This window comes from Puma concolor, chromosome B1 (genome assembly GCF_028749965.1).
Source record: "Puma concolor isolate L17-30 chromosome B1, mPumCon1.1.hap2, whole genome shotgun sequence".
Classification (NCBI taxonomy): Eukaryota; Metazoa; Chordata; class Mammalia; order Carnivora; family Felidae; genus Puma; species Puma concolor.
In genome coordinates this window covers 82,615,143-82,640,673 of record NC_141670.1, presented here as the reverse complement: position 1 = coordinate 82,640,673, position 25,531 = coordinate 82,615,143, and the positions used below count along the sequence as shown (strand labels likewise).

The 25,531-nt window shown below is 38.6% G+C and overlaps 1 protein-coding gene across 1 annotated transcript in view; it reads right to left on the bottom strand.

The window, feature by feature from the left end:
* The window catches only part of OTUD4 (OTU deubiquitinase 4), a 46,649-nt gene extending 21,720 nt beyond the window's left edge, over positions 1-24,929 (bottom strand). Inside the window, exons 1-10 of the mRNA XM_025921851.2 lie at positions 24,629-24,929; positions 18,523-18,606; positions 15,710-15,760; positions 9,393-9,439; positions 8,623-8,695; positions 7,238-7,319; positions 5,507-5,639; positions 1,744-1,801; positions 1,062-1,179; positions 908-972 (exon numbers count right to left, since the gene is read on the bottom strand). Coding sequence (XP_025777636.2) covers positions 908-972; positions 1,062-1,179; positions 1,744-1,801; positions 5,507-5,639; positions 7,238-7,319; positions 8,623-8,695; positions 9,393-9,439; positions 15,710-15,760; positions 18,523-18,606; positions 24,629-24,787 — 870 coding nt within the window. The 5' untranslated portion in view covers positions 24,788-24,929. The remainder of the gene's footprint in view (positions 1-907; positions 973-1,061; positions 1,180-1,743; positions 1,802-5,506; positions 5,640-7,237; positions 7,320-8,622; positions 8,696-9,392; positions 9,440-15,709; positions 15,761-18,522; positions 18,607-24,628) is intronic.
* Between the last annotated feature and the right edge of the window lie 602 nt (positions 24,930-25,531).

Here is a 25,531-nt window from a genome sequence, read left to right as displayed (position 1 = left end):
CTGTGCACTGTAGGATGTTTGGCAGTATCCCTGGCCTCTACCCAGTAGATGTCAATAGCACCTCCCCAGTTGTGGGACTACAAAAATTGTCTTCGAACATTATCAAATACACAGTGAGGATTGCAAAATCACTCTAAGTTAAGAACTGATATAATCCAAATTTCCCCTTTTCCAATCCGCTACTTAAATCCAGAGCAATAGTTTATTCAAAGTAAATGGCATGTTTTCACTCATATGTGGATCTTGAGAAACTTAACAGAAGACCATGGGGGAAAAGAAGGGGGGGGGAGTTACAGAGGGAGGGAAGCAAACCATAAGAGACTCTTAAATACACAGAACTGAGGGTTAATGGGGGGGGTGGGGGAGAGGGGAAAGTGGGTGATGGGCACTGTGGAGGGCACTTGCTGGGATGAGCACTGGGTATTGTATGGAAGTCAATTTGACAATAAATTATATTAAAAAAAAAAGTCAATGCCAAAACTTCCTTACTATTCACTCTTTTCTCAGTCTAACATAAAACCATTATGTATCTATCAAAATCTTCCCAGATGACTTCCATAAAACTGACCTGTAATGTCAAGTTCAAATCAATTTTGGTAATTTGCCAACTATAATGAAACTATCTAAAAATCTAAAGTGCTATTGCTGCTTCTTTCAAACAAGTAATATCAAAGACTGACATTGTTCTTAAAGATCATGTGATGGGACACCATCGACATACACACAATTTTTACAACGTATTCTAATGGATCAAAAAGCTAAATATTTACAACTATTAAAATGTGTATGTGATAAAATATCTTCTAAAATCTCCAATTAACAACACATCAAACTTGAGCTGTTTTCTTAGATCCTATTAGAATAAGATTTCAAGTAAAATCTTTTCTTCCTGTACATAATCACTTACTTGGCATTTATCTCCAACTTCATACTGTAAGCCAGCAGCAATGGAATAATCACGTTTTTGTTGAGCTGTAAACAATATCAGAATATCAAGTTGACTTATTTTCAAATGCCACAAAGCAAATTTATGAAAAATACACAGATTTTTTTTAACTCACCTTGCTTAGACTTCAGCCAAATTTCATATTCCACATTTCTATAGACTGCTGGATTAAGTGACTTAAGAACCTTTCTTGACAAAGGAAGGCTAGGAGAGTTCCCATTGTCTTTCGGGTGCTAAACAAAGTGAGGAAGTCCAATCAACACAGAAATGCTTTTATTTTTTTTTTATTTTTTTTATTTTTTTTTATTTTTATTTTTTCAACGTTTATTTATTTTTGGGACAGAGAGAGACAGAGCATGAACGGGGGAGGGGCAGAGAGAGAGGGAGACACAGAATCGGAAACAGGCTCCAGGCTCTGAGCCATCAGCCCAGAGCCTGACGTGGGGCTCGAACTCACGGACCGCGAGATCGTGACCTGGCTGAAGTCGGATGCTTAACCGACTGCGCCACCCAGGCGCCCCAACACAGAAATGCTTTTAAAACACTTTTGAGATACGTACAAGAGTAAAATCAAATAAAGAAGAAAACTTACAAAATTAGGAAGCCTTATTACACTTTGTCAACTTCAATTTAAATTTAACAAGATTTTTAATTAAAAAATAAAAAATAAACTAGGAAGCCACCAAAATTTTTCTCACAGTCAGATGATCCTGACTCCACTGAAAATGTTAAAAAAAATTAAGACTAAATTCATGTACTTATATGGAAGAACTAGTTAAAACCATTAAGAAAAATACCTGATCACTTGACAAAGGTTTAACTCCATTCACATCATTAGCGGTGGTAGTTTTACTCCTACAAAGAAAGAAATATAACCTTAATTAAAAGTACAAAAGTATGTTTATGCAATTAACATATCCTAACCTCATATAAACATCTCCAAAGTCACAGTTATGTTCCAAAAAGTTAAAGCTATATTCCAGTGAGCTCCTAAAAAGTCTCAGTATAAAGGTGTATTTATACACATACATACATATGTGTGTATGTATATAAGTCAAAAAGTTTTTTATCAGTAATTCTTTTTTTTAAATATTTATTTTTGAGAGAGAGACAGAGACAGCACACAAGCGAGCAGGGGACAGGCAGGGAGACAAAATCTGAAACAGGATGTAAGCTCTGAGCTGTCAGCACAGAACCCTACGTGCCCATGCGAACTGTGAGATTATGACCTGAGGCCAAAGTCAGATGCTTAACCAACTGAGTCACCCCGGTGCTCCTCAATAAGTCTTATTGTATGGCTCAATCAAAAAAACAAAAACAAACAAAAAACTGTTAAATTTAGGTGCATAGAAAAGTTCAGTTTATAAAAACATTCAATGTAAAAATGTCCTTTTAATATACAGATGAGGCTCCATTAAACAAAATACTCCACAGCAATCTAATGAGAGCAGACACAAACTAAATTTAGTAATCAGTGTGTTAAATGCTGATAAGTGCTATCTATGGGGTGGGGTGGGGGCCAGGTAGCAGAAGTGATAGTTTTGACACAGGCTCAAATAATAAAAATTAAATAAAAATAATAAAAAATGACTTGCTGAGATGCCTTTTTGAATAAAGAATTAAAGGTGATGAGACAGCAAATCATATGGCTATTTAGTATTCCAAGCAGTATTCCAAGCTGTTTCAGGAGAACAGCAAGTGGAAAGACCCTAACGTGGCCAAGAGACTGGCAAAGCTGGAATACAGTGATGGCAGGTCAAATGGGAGATGAGACGAGAAACTACTTACAGTCTTCTGTCCTACATTTCCTCCTTAGTAAATCAATCTCTAGTCTTCAGAACAATCTCCAAATGTATGCCCTCAGCAATATTTAACAGACCCCAATCATCTTCAGTCTAGACTAAAAAAAAAAATCACCGACAATTTCCACTACTTCAGGACTAACCAATATGAATGTGAAAAGAATCCAGGCACAAGAGTATAGTGACATCCTTGGTCTTTCCTCCTTATTACCAAGCTATGCCAATCCAATCTATGCCACAATTATGTGGCATTCTTCTTTAATTGAAGCCTTGTCCTCCTTAAGTCAGACATAATACAAATAAAAAAGTATTAGCAATGCAACAAAAAGTTAATTTAAAAAAGGCTTCCATGTTCCAAGGGCTACACTAGCACAGTATAAAAACATTGTGCATTACAATAATCACACCTTTTCTTGTAAACTCCAACATACTACCCTTAACTCCATACTTCATAATTCATCTGCCATATCAGACCCAACTGTTGCTAAAACTATTAGCAGCAACCAAAGGGCATGTGCCGAAGTCCCTAAGTCCCTCCACACCAACCACAAACAATAAGTTATAACAAGCTAGTCATTCTCTCCCTCAACTTCCCCTATGTTCAATGGCACATCCTAATCAGACAGCTGTCACGTTAAATGACAGAGCAGAACTTCCATTTGTTCAAGTTAATTAGCCTATTCTAAAATTAAATTTACCATAGCAGACACAGATTCTAACATCATTTCCCTCTTACAAAGAAATGGTAGTCAATCAAGTTTTCCGACAAGAGTCAGAAAAACATAATTCAACAAATGCCTGGAATTTCAGATAAAAGGGGATATATTTTAAGGGGTGCCTGGGTGGCTCAGTCGGTTAAGCATCGACTCTTTAATTTCGGCTCAGGTCATGATCTCAGGATTTGTGAGATCAAGCCCCATATCAGGCTCTGCACTGACAGCATGGAGCCTGCTCGAGATTTTCTCTCTCCCTCTCTCTCTGCCCCTCCCCTGCTCATGCACATACTCACTCTCTCTCAAAATAAATAAACGTAAAAGAAAAAAAAAAAGATATATAGAAGTATTTAATGAAGAATTAGATATCCTAAGTCATAATTTCATTTATTTCTCTAGTTTTACAGTATATAACACCAAATAGGATTTTTTTTAACATTTATTTATTCTTGAGAGACAGAGAGTGAGCATGAGCAAGGGAGGGGCAGAGAGAGCCAAAGCAGGTTCTAGGCTGTGAGCACAAAGCCCAATATGGGGCCCAAACTCATGAACCATCAGATCATGACCTGAGCCAAAATCAAGAGTCAGCCACTTAACCGACTGAGCCACCCAGGCACTCCCCCGGCACCGCCTTCTTTTTCTCTTTTTCAAGTAGGATACCTTCATACTCTCGCATACTAGGAATAATATATTTTTAGCTCTACTAGGAATTGAATACAATAGGTTCTTATAAAATACACAGTAAATGTCTTAATATTATCGATAAAAACTAATGAATGTTGAACACAGTATCTAGCAATTACGCTATACACTTTACACATTATTTCATTTAATTCTTACAAATTCCCTCCTTCAAGGAAATACTAATATATCCTAATTTTATAGCTATAGAATTAGGACCTGCTAGTGAATTTAAGTAACTTGCCCGAGGTCTAGTTAGTTGGCAGGAAGCCAGGACTGAAACCAGGTTTGGCTGTCCACAGCCCCAAGCTTTTAATCACTACCCTAATATATCCCATCATCCTGCATGGAAAAAAAAAAACCACCTCAGAGACTCCAAGTTAAAAGATGCTTGTTCACCCCTCTTTCTCTCTCCTCCCCCTCTCATGCTCTCTCTCTCTTAAAAATAAACATTAAAAAAAAATTTCTTTTAATAAAAAAAAAGGGGGGGCACTGGGTGGCTCAGTGGGTTAAGCATTCAACTCCGGCTCAGGTCATGATCTCGTGGTCCTTGAGTTCAAGCCCCGCTTGACAGCTCAGAGCCTGGAGCGTGTTTCAAATTCTGTGTCTCCCTCTTTCTCTCTCCTCCCTGGCTCATGCTCTCTCTTCTCAAAAATAAATAAATGTTAAAAAAAAAAAAAGATGCTTGTTCACAACCTAAACAGAGGTATTATTCAGAGCTGTTCACATACTTATACCCCAACTTGGGACCTTTATTATCCAAAAAAGAAAAAGAAAGGCGTTAGAATCTAAGTTAAAAAAACAAGAAAAGAAAGTCAAGGAGGGGAGCTTGGGTGGCTCAGTCAGTTAAGGTCCTGGATGACCTCACAGTTTGTGAATTCGAGCCCCATGTCAGGCTCCACACTGACAGCACAGAGCTTACTTGGGATTCTCTCTCTCCCTCTCTTTGCTCCTCCCCTGCTCTCTCTCTCAAAATAAATAAATAAATATTTTTTTTTAAATATGCTAAAGAAAGTCAAGGAAATAAAAAATGGCTCTTTTGCATCACTGGATACGTAAACAATTACCTGGTTAACCTTAAAATTTTACATTACACACACTATAAATCTATTCTACACATATACATCTAGATTATGTAGAAATAAAGCCTAGCAGCCAAAACATCAACTTCAAAAACAATCCCGTAATAGAAATTAGATAAAATCAGTGGCAGGAAAAAAGAAACTGGGACTGCAGGTTGCTGTATTTCAGGAATACCATTCATAATATCTCTATATGTGAGGCAAATCCATGCAGAAACATTCGTTGAACTGTTTCTTTGTATGGCACTATAAAGACATTTTAGGACTTAAATTCATTCTTACTTGCAACTGTCATCCTCTGAATCTGATACTTCACTGTTGTTTTCATCAGCTACTTCAGAGGTGTCTAGCCCCATCAAAATTTTACTAACATCAGTTTTAAACACCTTTTCATACAGCAATTCATAAAGGAGAGCTGCAATTAATAAGAGAAATATTATGCAACACTAATTTTATGTTTTAACATAAAATTGACAATGTCCATTGCCCAGGCCTCTAAAATCCTAACTATGCACCTGTCACACTTTATGATTAATAACACAATTTAATCAGGAAGTTATCTAGAGAGCAACTAGAATTTCTGTCTGTGCTATTAATTCAAAATCATTACATAAGATACTGCCATTTTTAAAACAACACAAAAGGGTATCATAAGTGTAAAACAAATATGACAATAAAAGCTAAACATGCATACTGAGCAACTGCTACATTCCATGCACTGTGTGAAGCCTCTATGTATGGTCATATTTAATAGCCCAGCAGTCTAGTGTTATTATTCTAACTGTACAGGTGAGGAAACTTGAGAATATGAGATGTCACACAACGTGCCCAACCTTAAGAGACTCAGATACTGGATAGAAAACATTTCACAAGGGACTCAAAAAATAAATGTATTCTCAGCAGTCACTGAAGGAAAGAACTATATTCAGACAACTTTTTTGCTTTTAAAAAAACCCTCCAGGAACCACTGAAATATTTATTACCAAATACTTAAAAACAAATTACACATGGCATTTAGGACTCTCATTTGGTTATATCGCAGTGATCTTTATGAAATTAAAAATTCATCAACAGGTGCCCACCCTTTAAATGAGTCGCCAAAAAGACCACCTTCTCACAGATCACCTTTCTTCTGCCCCTGATTATCATTCAAACCACAGGCACTGACAAGTACAGGTAAGGTAGGCTCCAGGAGCTATCCTTCCTAAAGCTGAAATGTTTAAATTTTAACCAGCTGGAAGAGAAGCACACAGCCCAAGATACAAATAGACTTTCAAATCTCAAAACAGATCAATCAATTTTAAAAACTGCACTACACATATCTTTACTGGTCACGACTAGCTTAAGAACAGAGGAAAGAGCTGCTACAGGCCCAGCATTGCTGCTCTGTGTGAGTGAGGTGCACTTCATCAGACAGATGGATAAAGGAAATAAAGGTAAAAAGAAGAAAAAAACTACTAAAGCGGTGACTCTCCACTGGGGAAGGAGAGGGGATTTTATCCTCCTAGGAAATATCTGGCAAAATCTGGACAGATTTCTTTGCTTGTCGCAATGGGAAAGAGAACTCTCTACACAGCATATGCCAAGGACACTACTAAACATCTCATAATGCACACAACAGCTCCGACAGAGTTATCTGACCCAAAATGTCAATAGTGCCAAGGTTAAGAAACCCTGCTTGCTCTAGAGCCAAAACAATCAAATGCTTGATTTGTTCACTTAGATTTTCAAGGTCTACACTAACAACTTTAAAAATGCATACAAATCCTTATTACTGAAATGAAAGACTGCAAGAAAGAAAGAACTTCATATTTACAGGTTGAACTCAAGCTACTAGCTCCGTTTTTTCCTAGTCAAACAAGTTTTTAATAAAATATTAACATTTTTGCTAACCTGAGATTCTTCGTGTATCTTTTTATACAACAAAACAGAGTATATTTTCTTTGACTTGTCTGCATTGACTAGATAGCCTACAAATATAACTTCCCATACAAGCACAAGGGTGATACTTACATTGACACATTGCAGAGTTCTCTTTATACTTTATGGGATAGACAATATCATAATGATTTCCATTTGAAAAACACAGTAATACCTGAAAGGGAAAAATTAAAGACACCTTTTAGCCCTTCACATATGACACTTACATAGCAACTTATACCTCCAATTTCTCTTACTAGTAAATAATTTCCAAATAGAAGATGATTATTTTAGAAGCAACCTAAACCTCCAAGTTGGTCAATTATGGTACATCCAATGCTGAAATGTTACACAGCCATTAAATTAAAAAGTTCTTAATGATGGGGAAATGCTTATAGGATACAAAAACTGGACACAATACATGAAAACAACATGATTTCAACTATTTAAAAAGACCATTAAAAGACTTTAAGAAATATTAAATACTCCAAAACCGTATTAAAATGCTTACCTCTAAGAGGCACAATCAAAAGTTCAATTTTTCTGATGTTTAACATTTTTCTTTTAATGTTTGTTTATTTTTGAGAGAGCAGGCAAGCAAGAGTAGGGGAGGGGCAGACAGAGAGGAAGACAGAGGATCTGAAGCAGACTCTGCACTGACAGCAGCAAGCCTGATGCAGGGCTCAAACTCACAAGCCAGGAGATCATGACCTGAGCCAAAGTCAGACACTTAACTGACAACCACCCAGGCACCCTGATGCTTTACAGTTTTAAATGCTTTCTAGTCAACTACTTACACAAGGAGAAATACACACTGATTTTGATTAGATTATGTCATGATCCAAAACTTGGATTGGAAAGGCCAAATCCAGAGCCAAGAAACTCCAAAGTCCTTTTTAAAAAGGCAGCATTTCGCTCAATTCTCCTCCCCCTTACCACCATTAGCATGATGACAAAACACTTCAACTTGGCTTGGATGATTCCAAAACAGGTAATTAAAACAAAGTTCTTTTAATAATGAATCGATTGAGGTTTTTTTCTTTCTAGGCTCACATAAATTTTCAGTTGTTTCCAGTCTGTGACTAGATATTAACACGTAGGCCAGTAAATTATCTTTATAATCAAAAATAAATCACTATTATCCAAGTATTTCTGGATGCAATGGCAGAACCTACTTTCACAAGTTATTTTACTACTTAATGTTTATACTGATGCAAAACAGTCTAGTTAATCATATACACTAGTATTGCAATGTTTTTTCCTCTAGTGAAATGTTAGGACACAGTTCTCCACTGTGATTTCTGGGGTAAATCAAATACAAAATATGATTCAGTAATGACTAACAGGAACTTTTAAAAATTATCATAAACTTCATAAAAAACATTTCAAGAAGGCACTTTAAATTTTAGCTTACAAGGTCAAGGTGGCAAGTGATTCTTTTACTTAAATCCTTTAGAAACACTTAGAAAAATTCTTACCTTTTCAGGAAAATTATTTTCAGTTACTTGTGAAGGAGAAACATTTGGTTCCCGATAAATTATAAAATCTTTCCTGAAAATAAAATTTAGCAATTACTTCTGAGGGAATGTATTTCATGATCTGAGATTTAAGTATTCATTTATTCATTCATTCACTCATTCATTCAAGAGCCTAATATGTGCTAAGGCACATATGTGCTCCAGGCATTGGAGATGGAGCAATAAATAAAAGATAGTAATAGAATAAGTTGTAAGGTACCTATATAAAAGTATCTTTTTAAAAAATAAAACTTCAAATATAATTTGCATATATGTTATCTTTAAATATAATTCTAAAAGGAGTCTTCAAAATTACAAAAACTGTGAAGACAAAATTTTATACAGAAATTTCAAAAAGAAAAAAAATAAAGCGTTCACCTGCTCCTCTACTAGACAGAAGTAGTAAAATACTAACATGATTTTTTGCCTCAGTACTAGTGGCCATTTGATGCTACTGGCCCTGAGAAAGTAGGAAATCATTCCTCTATGAAGTTGATAAGTGGTATCGTTTACAGGCCTGGAAAAATGTATTTCTTTCCAAAAATATTTTGAGAATTAAAATTTCTAAACACTGACATATTTAATGTCAAAATCTTATTGAGACAATTTAAAAAACTTTAGAAAAGATGTTTCACAACCAAGCTTTGCTATTTTAACTATTTTAGTAGAACGGAATATACTAATTTCCCACTGACTTTATTTTTGTTTACTTATGTTACTATAAGGTTTACCTGTACATAAGAGAAAGGGCACTTATTTCCACTTGTCCAACCCATTCCTACATTGAAGAAAAAAAGTTGGCACTTAGGTATCTCATACTTTTTACAATACATATGCCTCTATGTAATACCTTAATATGTACCTTTATACGATGTATCTAATAAGCTGGAAAAGCTCATTAATATTAGTCTTATGAATACTATGAACGCATTTATATAAAACAAACTTTACGTATGTAACTAAAAAGTTACTTCAGAAAACAGCCCAAGTCTCTGTTGTAAAAATCCTTAGTAACACAGGGTAAAAGGATAGTTCGTATTGGTGTAATAAGACCGTAAAATGGCATCTCTACATGGAGCACCTGCTGACAAGAACTATGTCCTCTAACCTAGCACCCAAGACAGAGCTTGGAACGTGTATGGGCCCAGAAAATGAGATGCTGAGTAAAAGCAGAACTCAAGAATCAGAAAGGATAAAAAGGAGGTTTTCAGGGTGACTGAAAATACAAAGAGAACAGTGTCCTAGCAATCTTTCTGAAATGATTTAAAATTCTACAGCCCTAAATGAGTCATTTTTTTTTAAGTCTTTAAGCCTTTTAGAAGGAAATGGACAGTATATATCAAAATTTTAAATATCCATATACTCTTTGACCCAGCAATTCAAATTCTGTAAACCTATCCTAAACAGGTATTTCATATGTTCACAAAAGTATAAAGAAGGATGTTCACTGTAGCTATTTGTAATAGTTTAAAAAAAAAATTTTTTTTTAAAGAAAGCCCAATATTCCACTAGTAGGAAAGGAGAAATCGAATAATTTATGGTTCATCCACACAATGTATGGAACACCATGCAGTCAGGTATACACATATGAACTGACTTTATACTATGAAGTATAAAAACTAAGTCACGGTTAAAAATACAAACAAACAAACAAACACCTATTGTGTAAAAGAAAGAAACTGCTATGTTTAGTATATGTATGTGTATGTGTATGAGAACTGGAAGGGTACATCCTAAACTGACAATGGAGACAGGGAATTCAAGATCAAGGAAAATGAAGGAGACTTTCACTCTTCATTCTGTATTAAATCTTTTACCATGAGAATGTGTTTCTATACCACTTATGAAATTAGTAAAGACTTAAAACCAGGACTCACTAAAGATAATAAGCTGAGCTACAATAAGTGAATGCAGCCACGTTTTCCTTTAAAGAAATCTGACATAGGGGCGCCTGGGTGGCGCAGTCGGTTAAGCGTCCGACTTCAGCCAGGTCACGATCTCGCGGTCCGTGAGTTCGAGCCCCGCGTCGGGCTCTGGGCTGATGGCTCGGAGCCTGGAGCCTGTTTCCGATTCTGTGTCTCCCTCTCTGTCTGCCCCTCCCCCGTTCATGCTCTGTCTCTCTCTGTCCCAAAAATAAATAAACGTTGAAAAAAAAAAAAGAAATCTGACATAAGATTTTAAACACTGTTTTCATCTCAAAGATAATCTTCCCCCCAGAGATTCTTCATTTTAATAGTTCTTAAAAGTTGGCTCTGGTTTTCAAAACGAAACGGGTGCCATATATTAAAATAGACTTCTTAAAATAGGCCTCTCACTAACAATCAGAGCTTCTCATAAGCGGCTACAAGTGACACTCTCTGGTGTAGAGGAGATCCTTCACTCAGACCAGTTTGCTTAAATCACAAACACAAGCTACATCTACTTCATGCAAAAGATGTTACCATCACTTCTAAAAATGGAACATTATTCTAGTGTCAACAAAATACTACCTCTCAAATAATGTACCATTTCATAAGTACTTAATCTTCAGAATAAATTCTGTTGTAGTCTGGTTAAGTAAACAATGGCTATCATAACATTCTGTCTTCTCTAACCAGGGTCAACTTTAAATTATAAAATGTATCTATGTTCTACCGTTGTATTCTACCTTAAGGCTATAATTTTATTTACTCAGCACTTCTTATGATGTTTAATATACCTCCTTATTGTGGGTGACAGTAAAGCATTTCTGCAAAATCTGTTTTAACCATAATGAACCGTATTCAAAAACATAAAAACATTAAAAAAAAACTTTTGTTCCTAAGGATGCCATTAAGAAAATGAAAAGATAAAGTCAGAAATTGGAAGAAAATATTTGAAAGATACATTTCCAATTACAGAACTCTATCCAGGTTAAAGAACTCTTACAATTTGATAAAACCAGCAACGTTAACAAAAGATGGTCAAAATCTACGAACAGACATTTCACCGAGATAAATGGATGGCAAATAAGCACATGAAAAGATGTTCGACATCAGAGAAATACACAACCACTAGAACAGCTACAATTTCAAAGGCTGACAAGAGTGAATGTTCAAAGATGTAGAGCAGTTGGAATTTTCGTATACTGCCAATGAGGAAGCAAAATGGCAGAGCCACTTTGAAAAAGGTTTTGCAGTTTCTCACTAAGTTAAACATACATTTACCGTATGACCCAGCATTTCCACTCCTGTGTGTTAATCCAAGAGAAAAGAAAATATATGTCCACACGAAGACTTCTATTATAAGCAAATGTTCTCAGCAGCTTTAATCATGAAACAGCCTAAAACTGGAAAGAACCCAAATATCCCATCAACTGACAAATACATGGATGTGCAAATTGCAGTACTCCGTATAACAAATGACCACTCATCAATAAAAAGGAACAAACTACTGATAGATCCAACAACATGGATGAACAGATGAACGTCAAGGTGTCTTCCATAATGTAACAGGAGCCAGATACAGAAACTACAGATACTACAAACTGTACCATTCCATTTATATAGTCTAGAAAAAGCAAAACTTACAAAACAGGTCAGTGGTTGACAAGAGCCAGAAGGTGGGGGAAAAGGGATTAAGTGCAAAAGGACATAAGGAACTTTGCGAAGTGATAGAAATGTCCCATATGTGTCTGTAGTGGTGGCTACACAACACCTGTGAAATCTCATCAAATTATACACTACTTAAAATTGGTGAATTTCACTGTATGTCAATTTTACCTCCATAAAACTGACAAAAACATATTCTTGCAAAAAGTTTGAGGCATTTTTCAAAATGTTTCACTTGTTTATTAAGCAAAAGCATAAAGATGCCTTCTCTGAGAACTGGACGAAACATAACAGTTTATCAACTGTATTTCTCTTCATTTCATACATCCTAAGTATCAGGGAAAAAGAAAAACAAAGACATAAATATCTTTTTCTAATAAAGAAGCACAAACATCTGTTCAGAAGGTACCTGTAAAACATCTGGGGAAGAAACCTGAGCAGACTGGGGAGAGCAAAGTGTCATAAAAATAAAAAAGCTGGCCAGCCAGCACCTTGGGAAAGAGGCACTTGTCCCACGAGCTCAAAAGCACAGCGACTTCCCTCCTTCCTCTCACACAGACTCCTAAATCAGTCTCAGTTCAGTTCACACTACCTCATTTCCTCCCTTTATCCCCTCTCTCCATTCTCATCTGGTCCATTCTTTCTCAGAACCTCTTAGCTTGATAGCCTAAATTGCTACACAAAAATTACCCTAACATTACATTGTGGGATTTTTCTTGAGTAAAAAGTTAATAAATGGGCGGGGGGGGGGGGGGGGGGGGAAGGCATGACACTTGGATGGCTCAGTCAGTAGAGCATGCAACTCCCAATCTCCAGGTCATCAGTTCAAGTCTCACGTTGGGTGTAGAACTTACTTTAAAAAGAAAAAAAAAAAAGGAACAGGGTGCCTGGGTGGCTCAGTCAGTTAAGCGTCTGACTCTTGATTTTGAAGCAGGTCTTGATCTCACAGTTCGTGAGATGGAGCCCCACGTCAAGCTCCATGCTAACAGCATGGAGCCTGCTTGGGATTCTCTCTTCTCTGTCCCTCATGCTCTCTCTTGAACTTGCTCTCTTTCTCGCTTTCTCAAAGTAAACGTTTAAAAAAAAGGAGGGAAAAAGTTAATAAATGGTCCTGTCATGTCCTTTATTTTCTGTAAATTGGAGTAAAAATGACCAGTAACAGGACTATAAAGATAACATTCTGGTGTTTATCTTTCCTAAGATGTTATATATAATGCAATATGGATTTAACATTCATTCAACATACACAAACTAATCATCAGTTTGGCACCTCAAATTAAAAGTAATGATGAAAAAAATTCCAAAAGCAATAAAATATACAAATCTTTTCGAAGATGGGGCGCCAGGGTGGCTCAGTTGGTTGGGCGGCCAACTACAGCTCAGGTCATGATCTCGCGGTCTGTGAGTTTGAGTCCCGCATCGGACTCTGTGCTGACAGCTCAGAGCCTGGAGCCTGCTTCTGATTCTGTGCCTCTCTCTCACTGCCCCTTCCCTGTTTGGTCTCTGTCTCTCTCTCTCTCTCTCTCTCTCTCTCAAAAATAATAAACATTAAAAAATAAATAAATAAATCCTTTCGAAGCTTTTTTTTGAAGCAGCAGCTTTAAAATAAAAGAAAAAAATGAAAACTTCAGGAAAATGGTTATTTGTGACTATAGAACTCAATACTGAAATCACTGAATTAAAAATGAAGTTAGATCTAGAGAAAAGGCCTTCAGAAGGTAATTGTCTCCAAAACTGGAACAATGCTATACTTACTTCTTTTTTGACACTTCATGTACTGTGTACATTTTTCCATGTATTCAACATTTTTTTTAAAAAACATGCAATTTGTCTTCCCACCTCTGTGGTCTCATCTACCCCCAACCATCTCTGCACAGTATTCTATCCATCCATTCAGACAGCCAACAAAGATGCACTATTCTTGGTTCTGAACAGTGAACAAAACATACTCACTTCCTGCCTCAAAAAACTTAAAAGGTTTCCCAACACCAGATTCTCAGGCCCCCAGGCGTAGACTTTGATTCAGGTCTGGAATAGTGGCCAGGCAATCTGTATTTTTACAACCACCTCGGGTAATTCCAAATGCAGATGGTCTATGGTTGACACTCTTGAAATGCTAGCCTAAAGCAGAAGCTTCTAACTACTGAGCCTAGCACTGAATGCTCTTCTGTGATCAGCCCCACAGATGGCCCTCTGACTTCTCACTACCTCCTACCTTCACATGCTCCATACAAACTAAACTGCTTTCTGAAAGCTGCCTTGCTCACAATTTTCCCTACCCAGAAATGCCCTTAACCTTAGGCATTTTGCATCCAGCAATTTATTCAGACTTCAAATGCCAACCCACTACCTCTTGTTTTGTCTACTTCAGTAAAAATAAAAACTTGAATGCCTATAGCATCATTTCTGTACTTTTTAATGTTTTATTTATTTTTGAGAGAGAGAGAGCATGTGCACCTGGAAGCGGAAGAAGGGCAGAGAAAGAGGGGGAAAGAGGATCTGAAGCAGACTCTGCACTGACAGCAGAGAAACTCATGAACCACCAGATCATGACTTGAGCCAAAGTCAGATGCTCAACCTACTGAGCCACCCAGATGCCCCACATCTATACATATGATACATGTGCTTTCTCACTTGCGTTAGGTATTTTTCCCTATTACAGGGAAACTTCTGAGAACAGCACCCAAACCTGTTACTTCTGCATTCCCAGAGTGCCCGGCAATTCTTGGCACTCAACAAGGACTCAAACTAGTGTCAGAGAACCAAATGGAGATACCAATTGTTAATCAAACACCCTGTTCCTATATTATCCCTTTTCCTCCCTACCTAAATCCTCTTCTTAGCTTCTTCCTTTGCTAATATTATTTTAAACTCAATAGAGATTACCTCTGAGGATGATGGAATATTCTACAGGGCATTCTATGTGGCATTTCATGGTATTTGGATTTTTACAGGGAGAACAGTTTTGTAAGCAGAAAAAAAAATTCTTTTTAACTTCAACATGACTGAGAAGGCATGACAGCAGGATTTGGGGAAGTCCCATCCTTTTACTCTCAATAGTCTCTTCCTTCTTCTTAAGCTGATCATGGGAAATGGAACTACATAAAAGAATCTGTCTTCTCAGTGGCCTAAAGAAGCAATCAAATCTTGCACCCTGTCGATCTGCCCAATACCCGTACCAACACAGCATCCTGAAAATCATCACCAGTGTTATTATAGGTCTTTTATACTACATTCAGATGTCATTATGACAAAGGTAAAGATAGCATGACTCTGTCCTTAGTGAGGCAACATCCAGTATACAGCTCCAACTGGCTTCCACATAAATGCTGCATAAAATGTGCAACTAAGAAGTGTTTATTAAAGAAAAGTACTCACTATAACTGCTCCATACACCATAAGATTACATTTTAATGAATTCTGAATACATTATTTGAATACATAAAAAACATAACATATATTACAGAATCACTGCATACCTGTGGATTTTCCAAACGTTTTAAATACTCTTCAAATGACCCTTCTATAAACTGCAAAAATAAATAAATAAATAAGTCTATTAGAAATACATCGAAACAAAAACCTTTTCATTGTGAATTCCTGAGTTCTGACATGAACCTTGGATACGTTAGTAATGATAACAGTAATACAGGTATATACATTCAGCCTAATTATTAAAATACGTAAAAATCATTAAGTAAAGACCGTAAAGATACAAAAGAATTCAGAAAAGTAAACATTATCAGAAAAGATCTCCTGGACAGGATACAGCCAGGCACAGACACAATGTGGTGTGAAGAGGCACTGTGTTGGGAAGACAGGAGTCAACTAGCCAGGAGGAACAGGAAAACCTGGTGGGGACAACAGACTGAGAGAGGAACTCAACTGGACACCTGTTTATAGAGGGACTTGAGGCCAGGAAGGACTTGCAGACTGAGGGAGAAGGCAATTCAAGGTCACTGCTGGTGACATTATGAACAGAGAAACATACAAAGCAAGCACTTAGGGATTATTCTGGTAATGGCCAATGCAGAGAGGAGAATTAAAGAAGGACAATATACTAGCTAAGAAATATTAGTTTACTAATATAGATATGCATACAACTCTTAGGTCAGTCATACTAAAAACAGAGATGAGAACTAATAATACTACATATTTTGTTGAACCAACTAGGTTTTTCATTTGCTTCATGCTTTAACATAAAAAGTTTATTTAAGCTGTTATGTTTTTTGTTAGCCATCACACTAATTTAATTGAGAAATCTCCCAAAGACATTCATCTGAAATACCAAACTCAATTTTATTTAAATTATAGTCTCAGTTAATTTAACAAAGTGATACACTTAGAAACATACACTCTCCAGTCTATAAAAATCTTCTAAACACCCATTTCCTTTTTTGAGACTGATATTAATTCTTTTATTGATCATATGCTGTCAAATGCCCCAAAAGTATCTTAAGTTTTAACACATACTTATAATAAAATAGCCACATATTTTAAATATCCCACCAACCAGAGGCTACTCTTCTGTATTAGGTAATTATTTATACTTTAGGGGAAAAAATTAAACCCACAAAACCATTTAAAGTTAGAAGAGACCTAAGTGGTGTTCTGACACAAGCCTGCATCCAATCTGAGATTCTCCTTTCTAATCAGAAAGTATACATCTAGACTCTGACTAAACATTTTCAGTAAACAAGGCACACATCCCCCACCCTCCTTCCCATGACAGCCTTTTCCAATTTTGGCCAATAGAAATTGTTTGAAGGTACTTATTATAAAAGGAAATTAAAACTTTCCCCATTGGAACTTCCAACTTCTGATCATACCTCTTAAGACTGTAAAGGCTAAATAAATATATGCAAAGCATTTAAACAATGCCTGGCACATAGAAAGTGCTCAACCAATGCAGCAATTTCCACTACTTGTGGTCAACAGTGTTTTATACTCTGAAGCCAATAATAATGATTAACTTGTAATTTCTTTAAAATACTTGGGGCGCCTGGGTGGTGCAGTCGGTTAAGCGTCCGACTTCAGCCAGGTCACGATCTCGCGGTCCGTGAGTTCAAGCCCCGCATCGGGCTCTGGGCTGATGGCTCAGAGCCTGGAGCCTGTTTCCGATTCTGTGTCTCCCTCTCTCTCTGCCCCTCCCCTGTTCACGCTCTGTCTCTCTCTGTCCCAAAAATAAATAAACGTTGAAAAAAAAAAAAATTTTTTTAAAAATACTTAAAGACCATTCCACTCTCCTCACCTCTCCCCGTTTTCTATCACACCCTAATACTTTTATCTAGCTTCCACACATCACCAGTTTCTTTTTGTAAGACAAGTTCTCAAATCTGATCAAGTGGGTAACTCTCCTTTCCAGAATATATTACTGTCTTTCTTATAACACGGTACCCAGAATACACTCAGAATGTCACCAGTAGTAACATTTTTCCTGAATACAGGAACACTAATGCAAAAGCACATCCAAATTAAGACACTGAAAGAAACACACACACACACACACACACACACACACACACAAATTAAGAGCTATTTACCTATTAAGTTTTAGAATTGAGTTATTTACAAGGTGTCAATGTTTTTTTGGCAGTCAAAGGGGAAAAATATTAAAAAGTCATCAGATGACATCATTCCAGGTCATAAAACCCAGAACTAGTAAATCCTACTAAGGCTTTCAATATAAAATGAAAACAGGCCACTGTGGCATCTTATTTCACAGCCTACTATATACTACCGAGAAAATTACAGTAAGTTATTATACAACATTATAGCAATTATTAATCATTATTTACATAATTAGTGTTGTGATGTGTGATTCATAATGATGAATCCCAAAAAGTAAAAATCTGTAACTGCCTCTGATAAAATCAAAGACTCAGTATTAGCTAAGTTCAGCATATTTTTTTTGCTCCAAGTCTGAAATTTTTTAAATTCACAGAGGATTACCAATCACAAAAAACTATTAGTTAACCATGACAAACAATTCCCTGACCATGACAAAGCTCCCTCTTAACATGCAAGGATTCTGTCCAAGTCATGCTTCCATCTTCCACAGCTCAGTGTCTTTATCATAGAAGCTTTCTAAATGTCTAAATAAATGAAAACCACAAAACAACCTAAAAATATCACAATATAATTGGATTTAAATCCAATAAAGCAGTTTTTTAAGGGGTTTATCTTCATAACCTGCATTAAGAGCCAGCCTGTGAAATTCCCACCAGATCACTACAGGCTAAGATGTAAATGCAAATCAAGACACCATTTCATGTTTAAAATTACAAATTACCGCTTCAAATTTCTCTCTGTTCTCTCGAAGATAGTGAATACAGGCCATTCTGACTTCCACATGGCGAGACTGAGAATGCAATACCTGAAAAGAAAAAGCAACACGTTACTAAGCATTTTGTTAAACGAGGATTTAAGTTACAACCTAGCACTTTCTTTCACACCCAAAATAACCTCAAAACCGATAAAAATCAGTCCCTATCCATTTGCCGTTCTGTAATTTCTACATCTTTATTCATTCCCACCTCTTCCTCTAGCCACAGATGACATGACATATAAGATCGATACTACTCCTTAAGTCATTCTATAAAGCACTTATTACCATTTCTCCTTTAGGTCACTTTTGTGAGGAAATCTTTGTAAACTTAGATAATTTCCTCTCTTCACCAGCCCTCTTCTACCTCTGCCCTTCACAAAGCATGGCTAACAGAATCCCTGCAAAGTAGTGGTTACCTTCATCCTATGCTTGTTGGAAAAGAGAACAGGCAACTTCAACAAGAATCCTCTTTAAGGCTTTAAGTCTGTAAGAATTAGATTTCTTTTTTCCCAATAATTTTGAATTACTTGCCTTATGTAGAAATTTAGTTCCACTGTGGTTTCAGAAAAACTAAGGTACTCATTCTTAAATCCTTAGTTGTCAGGCTTACACAACTCTTGAAAAAACATCCAAGTGGGCAGCACACGGGATGCAAACATGCTGCTATGTGCTGTCACCCCAACAGCCTTGAAACTTGCTCTTTGTCTCAAAATATTTCGTTTTTTTCCTAATTTTTTTTAATGTTTATTCATTCTTTGAGACACAGAGACAGAGCATGAGTGGGGGAGGGGCAGAGAAAGAGGGAGTAACAGAATCTGAAGCAGGCTCCAGGCTCTGAACGGACAGCACAGAGCCTGACGCGGGGCTCAAACTCACGGACTGTGAGATCATGACCTGAGCTGAAGTGGGACAGGACTGAGCCATCCAGGTGCCCCTCATTATTTTTTTTTAAACTAGGCTCCACGTACAACATGGGGCTCCAACTCAAGACCCCAAGACCAAGAGTCACATGCTCTACAACCAAGCCAAGCAGGAGCCCCAGCCCAAACCAAAATCTTAAAGCACCAACTGAAATAAGCCACACTACAAAGATGACCCAAACTCTCTCACATAGTAGTCTCTGTATTCTTATGCTAAACAATTAGTTCAACAAAAAGATAACTTACTGGCATTTTGTTTCTTACTAAAATGCTAAAGCTCTGGTGTGAAAAAACTAGTATTATTAAGTACTTAGAACTCTTGGCTAGCCTCAAATACTTTAACTATCATGCTTAAAAGATTACAACTATTTTCTATTAATGGGTGTCTCAAATGAAAGTGTTCCTGGTACCTTAAAGGGTCAAGGCAGAAAACAAACAAAAACCCTGAAACATTGAAAATAACCACATATCAAAAATTAATTAACCACATGTCAAACTACTAATAAGGCTTTTAGAATTTATATTAATGTAAAGTAGCTTTAAGAGTTAACAGATCAAGCCCCGCATCCACTCTGGGGGCTCTGCAATGACAACACAGAGCCTGCTTGGGATTCTCTCTTTCAAAATTAAACCAAAAAAAAAAAAAAAAAAAAAGGCATTACAGGTCCACTCAGCAAACAACAGATGTCGGAAAGGATGCAGACTTTTACACTGTTGGTGGGAATGCAAACTGGTGCAGCCACTCTGGAGAACAGTCTGGAGGTTCCTCAAAAAATTAAAAGTAGAGCTACCCTGCAACCCAGGTATTCACACTGCATTACTAGGTATTATCCAAAAAATACAAAAATGTTGATTCAAAGAGGCACATGCACCCCAATGTTTATAGCAGCACTATCAACAATAGCCAACTTATGGGAAGAGCCCAAATGTCCACTGACTGATGAATGGGTAAAGAAGATGTGGTGTGTATATATATATGTGTGTATATACATATGTACACACACATGCACACACAAATGGAATATTACTCAATGATCAAAAAGAATGAAATCTTGCTATTTGCAGCAACGTGGACGGAGCTAGAGTTATTATGGTAAGCAAAATAAGTCAGTCAGTGGAATTTAACATAACAGATGAATATAGGGGAAGAGAAGAAAAAAAGTAAGATAAAAACAGAGAGGGAAGCAAACCACAAAAGACTCTCACAGAGAACAAACAGAGTTGCTAGAGGGGTGTTGGGTTGGGGGATGGACTAAATGGGTGATGGGCATTAATAAGGGCATTTGTTGAGATGAGCACTAAATGTAAGTGATGAAGCACTAAATTCTACTCCTGAAACCATTATTTACACTATATGTTAACTTGGATTTAAATAAAAGTTGGGGCGCCTGGGTGGCTCAGTCAGTTGCGTGTCCGACTTCAGCTCAGGTCATGATCTCACAGTCCATGAGTTCGAGCCCCGCATCGGGCTCTGTGCTGACAGCTCAGAGCCTGGAACCTGCTTTGGATTCTGTGTCTCCTTCTCTCTCTCTGCCCCTCCCGTGCTCATACTCTGTCTCTCTCTGTCTCAAAAATAAATAAAAACATTTAAATAAATAGGGGCGCCTGGGTGGCGCAGTCGGTTAAGCGTCTGACTTCAGCCAGGTCACGATCTCGCGGTCCGTGAGTTCGAGCCCCGCGTCAGGCTCTGGGCTGATGGCTCAGAGTCTGGAGCCTGTTTCCGATTCTGTGTCTCCCTCTCTCTCTGCCCCTCCCCCGTTCACGCTCTGTCTCTCTCTGTCCCAAAAATAAACGTTGAAAAAAAAATTAAAAAAAAAAAAAATTAAATAAATAAATAAGTTACAAGTCCAAATAAGTAATTTCCTCTCATTCAGAGTGAGCAGATAATTCAGCAAAACGGAGGCTCTAGCTGCACACTTTACAAGTCTCTTTGATAACAGCCAAGGTTCATTTGTACTCACAGAACCAGAGGCACAACTCTCTGGACAGCTAGTTATGTCTTTACATTAAGATACACTGAAGATGCACTAGCTGAGGTTACCGATGAGTTTGTTTTCAGCATACTAGCTGGTTTTCAGCTTAACAGAGTACACCTAACATTGCTATCTTGGGAACTATTAAAAAGCCTCCTTATATATTCAAAACTTCCAGCTCTGGAAGAAATGTTTACGTATAAAAGTAACCACCACACAATTTTTTTTTTTCCAATTCAACAAATGATATTTAGCAAACACTTCTTCCACAGAAGCTATTTTAGACACTATTAAGAATCAAGGTATTATTACTTTGAGTAAACCAGTGTCCTCTGATAGGGCTTCCTACCATTAGCCAAGCAAAGATAGTTTTAAAGGCATTTACCTAGCAACAGGTGGCAGACATTAACTGAATAAAACTTATTTTCCAACAAAGACAATGGCAAGCAAATCTGTCTTTTCCCCTTTCAACAAAGATTTTATTAGCACATGAAATCTGAACCTGTCACTCACAAACAAAATTCTCAGCAACTTCCTTAAGGTGTAGGGTGCTGGAGCTTTTACAAAGTCAAGCACTGCAAGAGAAACAAGGTTAAATGACAACTATTTAAAAAGTGTAACTGCAAATGAGGATGTATGAACAGACCCGAATCAAACCTGCAGCCTGGAGCAGAGCTTGTGCAGCTGATACGCAAGTCTGGGGATGAGAACTGAATGTGTGTTGCTGTAAGCCAGTATGATTTTGGCATTATTATTTAAGCAAAAGTTGGTAAAAGAATATCCCACCATAAAGACAATGACAAAAGAAAACAAAATAGAAAAAAAAAAAGTGTAACTGCAAGCTCAAGGACACTCAGGAAGAATGCAAATATTAAGACAAATATCTCTGCTAATTATTATACACACACACACACACACAACCTAGAAAATAGGAGACTTTCCAATCTTCACTTGGGACAAGACAGTGATAAACACTGGGAAAGGCCGAGACATACTGCTTTAGCAAATCCTCTAACAGCACCCTATTTTTAGCTCCATGGCCACAGAGCTGATTCAGGTCAGGCCTCCTGCAGGCCCAAGTCCAGAAGTGTAAAAAGGGAAGGACCTATCTAAATCAGGTAATTTGGAAGGAAAGACTACTCCTAATTGAAGTCTCTCCCCCACCCTATCCCCCAAAGACTGCCAATTAGATTACTTACTCTGGCTCCTTCTTAGAAATGATAAATTTTTATATTATTGGGAAAACTGTTGGCCAAAAAGTAAATCTTTTGTACATACTTTTAAAGAGCACACCCTTTAAGCCTGACTTTGGTGTTACTTCCCTTCCCACCCCAACACACATGCACTTTGCCTTTAGACATGAAAGCTACACCCTTAATCCTCGTGTAGTGAAGAAATGAGCTTCCCCCAAAATTCATGGTATTAAGCTTTCTAAGCTCAGTATACTAAAAATCATAATCACATAATCAAAGGGGGATATTTCCTTATATCTAATTTAAATCCTATTACAAGATACAATAAAATGTGTTCTATGAAAGGAGTAATGAGTTCTTGACACTAGCTTTTGCCCCTTTCTACCTAAACATAGAGATCTCACTTCAGTAAGAGAGGTTTCTGTATAATCATGTTTGCCAATTATGGCATACAATATAGAAATTACACACAGTTTTCTACTTCAATATAAACTAGGATCTGGATAATCCAATGCCAAATAAGCACCATACTTCCCTTATTTCAATTCATTTCTACCTCCTTCCTTACCAATCTCTTGCTAGAGCTAACACTATGTATAAATAAGGGCTGATGAATTCACTTCCACCCCTTTCCCCTGCTTCCGGAGGTGCTGAGGAGTCCACGGGAGGGTGAGGAAGAAGAAGGAAGGCAGATGGAGATCCAGAAAATTCACAAATGGGACAGACTGTTTACCAACAGTAAAGACTGGGGTGGGAGTGTGTGAACATATCCCACAACACTGAAACATCCTAAATTTCTAAAAATGAGAGAAATCTAATGAACTGAAAAAGAGCTGGATTTAGGGAGCTGTACAAAGAATGTCTGAATGACAACACCAGCAACATAATACAAAGCTTATGTAGTTAAATCAATGTTAGAAAAAAAAAATTTTTATGATACAGATGCGAAAACAAGGGCCGCTGGAATATAGCTGGCCCTCAGAAGTTGAAAAAAATGAGAATAGTCTACAGATGTTAAGTAAAACATTTATTCATAAGTAGAAATTTTGGGAAACTATTTAGCATTCAAAAAAGGTGAGAAAAACAGAAACATAAAAACTCCACAGGAAGGGAAGAGAGGAAGGAAAAGCTCTTAAGCTGAAGGAAAGTAAACTGTGAAAGGTATGAAATACACACCAGGGCAGTAATGTGAAACTTTTGTCCAACTATTTCGACAGCTATTTTTCAATATAGGATGGGTTTTGGTGACTGCATACCAACTACACACTGTTATGTAACATGGAAAAAAACTCGTATAAAAGAAAAAAATTTTCCTGTTAGAAAATGATTTTGACCATTAGCAGGGGAAATTCGGTCAAGAGCCTAGAGAACATCCAACACCAAAACAGCCTTTTAAGAAGAAAATTATTTTCAGTAAACCTTGCAGAGTCTAACAGAGGGTGGAATCTACTCCAAGACAACTGTTTTAAAACAGTTATATTTTTAAAAGGCTGACTTTCCCAAACTACATTTTTCCGCTCTGAAGTCAAGCGGACATCGACGAACTAGACTCCCCCACATTCCAAAGTCCAGTAGAGAAAAAACAATGCTCAGCGAGTTATGCCGGGTGCACCACCTCCTCTAGTAAACACCGGTTTACTGGTGTGAACGCTGTGCTTATAAAGCCGAGAGAAGGTGAATGCGGAACAGAATGGAAAAATATCATTTCGCCAAGTCCCCGGCAATCAATCTACCGAACAAGGCGCTCAACAGGCCTCACAGGTTGTCCTCATTATCTCTACACCAAGAGGGACAACACCCAGTTAATTTATGTGTTTTTAAGTTTCGATTTACAGCCTCCAGACCCAGGAAAGTGTCCCATTCCGGCGTTACAATGAACCGCTGTGACGACAGCCGGGCCACGCGCTGCTCCGGACGTGGGCGGCCCGCAAAGCTGCCCGCCGCCTCTTTCCCACCCAGCCTTCCCCGTCCCCCACCTCATTACCTGCTCCGCCACGGCTCGGAACAGGCACGACCCGTCCTTGGCGACCAGTTTCCGATACAAGCCCAGTTTCCGCAGATAGGCGTCCATCGGCGTCGCGTCCTCGCGGGGCCCCGCGCCGCCCTGGTCCACGCCGTCGGAAGCGCCGACGGCCGCCTCCATGTTGCCGGTCCTACTGCAGGCCAGGCGCGGCGCGGGCTAGCCCCACATGGCCGCGCTGCCGGCTCCTCGACGCCCCGGCCTAGGAGGGGCGGCGGCTCGGGCTCGGGCTCCGCGGGCGGCGGCAGGCAGCGGCGGCCCGAGGCAGCGGGCGGCGCTCCCCGCGCGCATAGGGGAGCCCTGCCTAATGCATGGCTGTGCGCACGCGGCCGCCTCCCGAGGGACCACGCGCCCGGCGGCAACGGGGGCAAATTAAAGAAACCCCGAACGTGAGAAGTCGCTGCCCGGCTCAGGAAAACAGCCGGGGGTCGCCGCCCCCACAAGTTTCCTCGTCCCGACCGGGGTGAGGCGAGGAAACCCCCGGCACCCCGCGTGCGCGGGGCCGGCTCAGGGGAAGCGAGGCCTGCGTCCCCCGCGCGCTCCCCACCCTAGGAGCCGAGGAAGCCAAAAGAGAAAGACGCGGCCTTTCCTTTCCCCACCTCGCAGGAGGGCGCCGGAGGGGCGGAGAGCGGGTGGGGGCGCCCGGCGGAGGGCAGCACCCTCGCAGCCCAGAATTTGTTTTCACTTTCGGCCCCACAGCGGAGAGGACGCCGGGAGGTGTAGTTTTGGCAGCGGCAGGAAGTCGGCTTGCGGAGGGTGGGGACGCGCGGACCGTCCTACCGGGGGAGGTGCCTGGGAGGCACGCGGACTACAAGTCCCTACAGCGCGGGCGCCGCCGCTGCCGGGAGCCGGCTTCGCGCTTCCCGG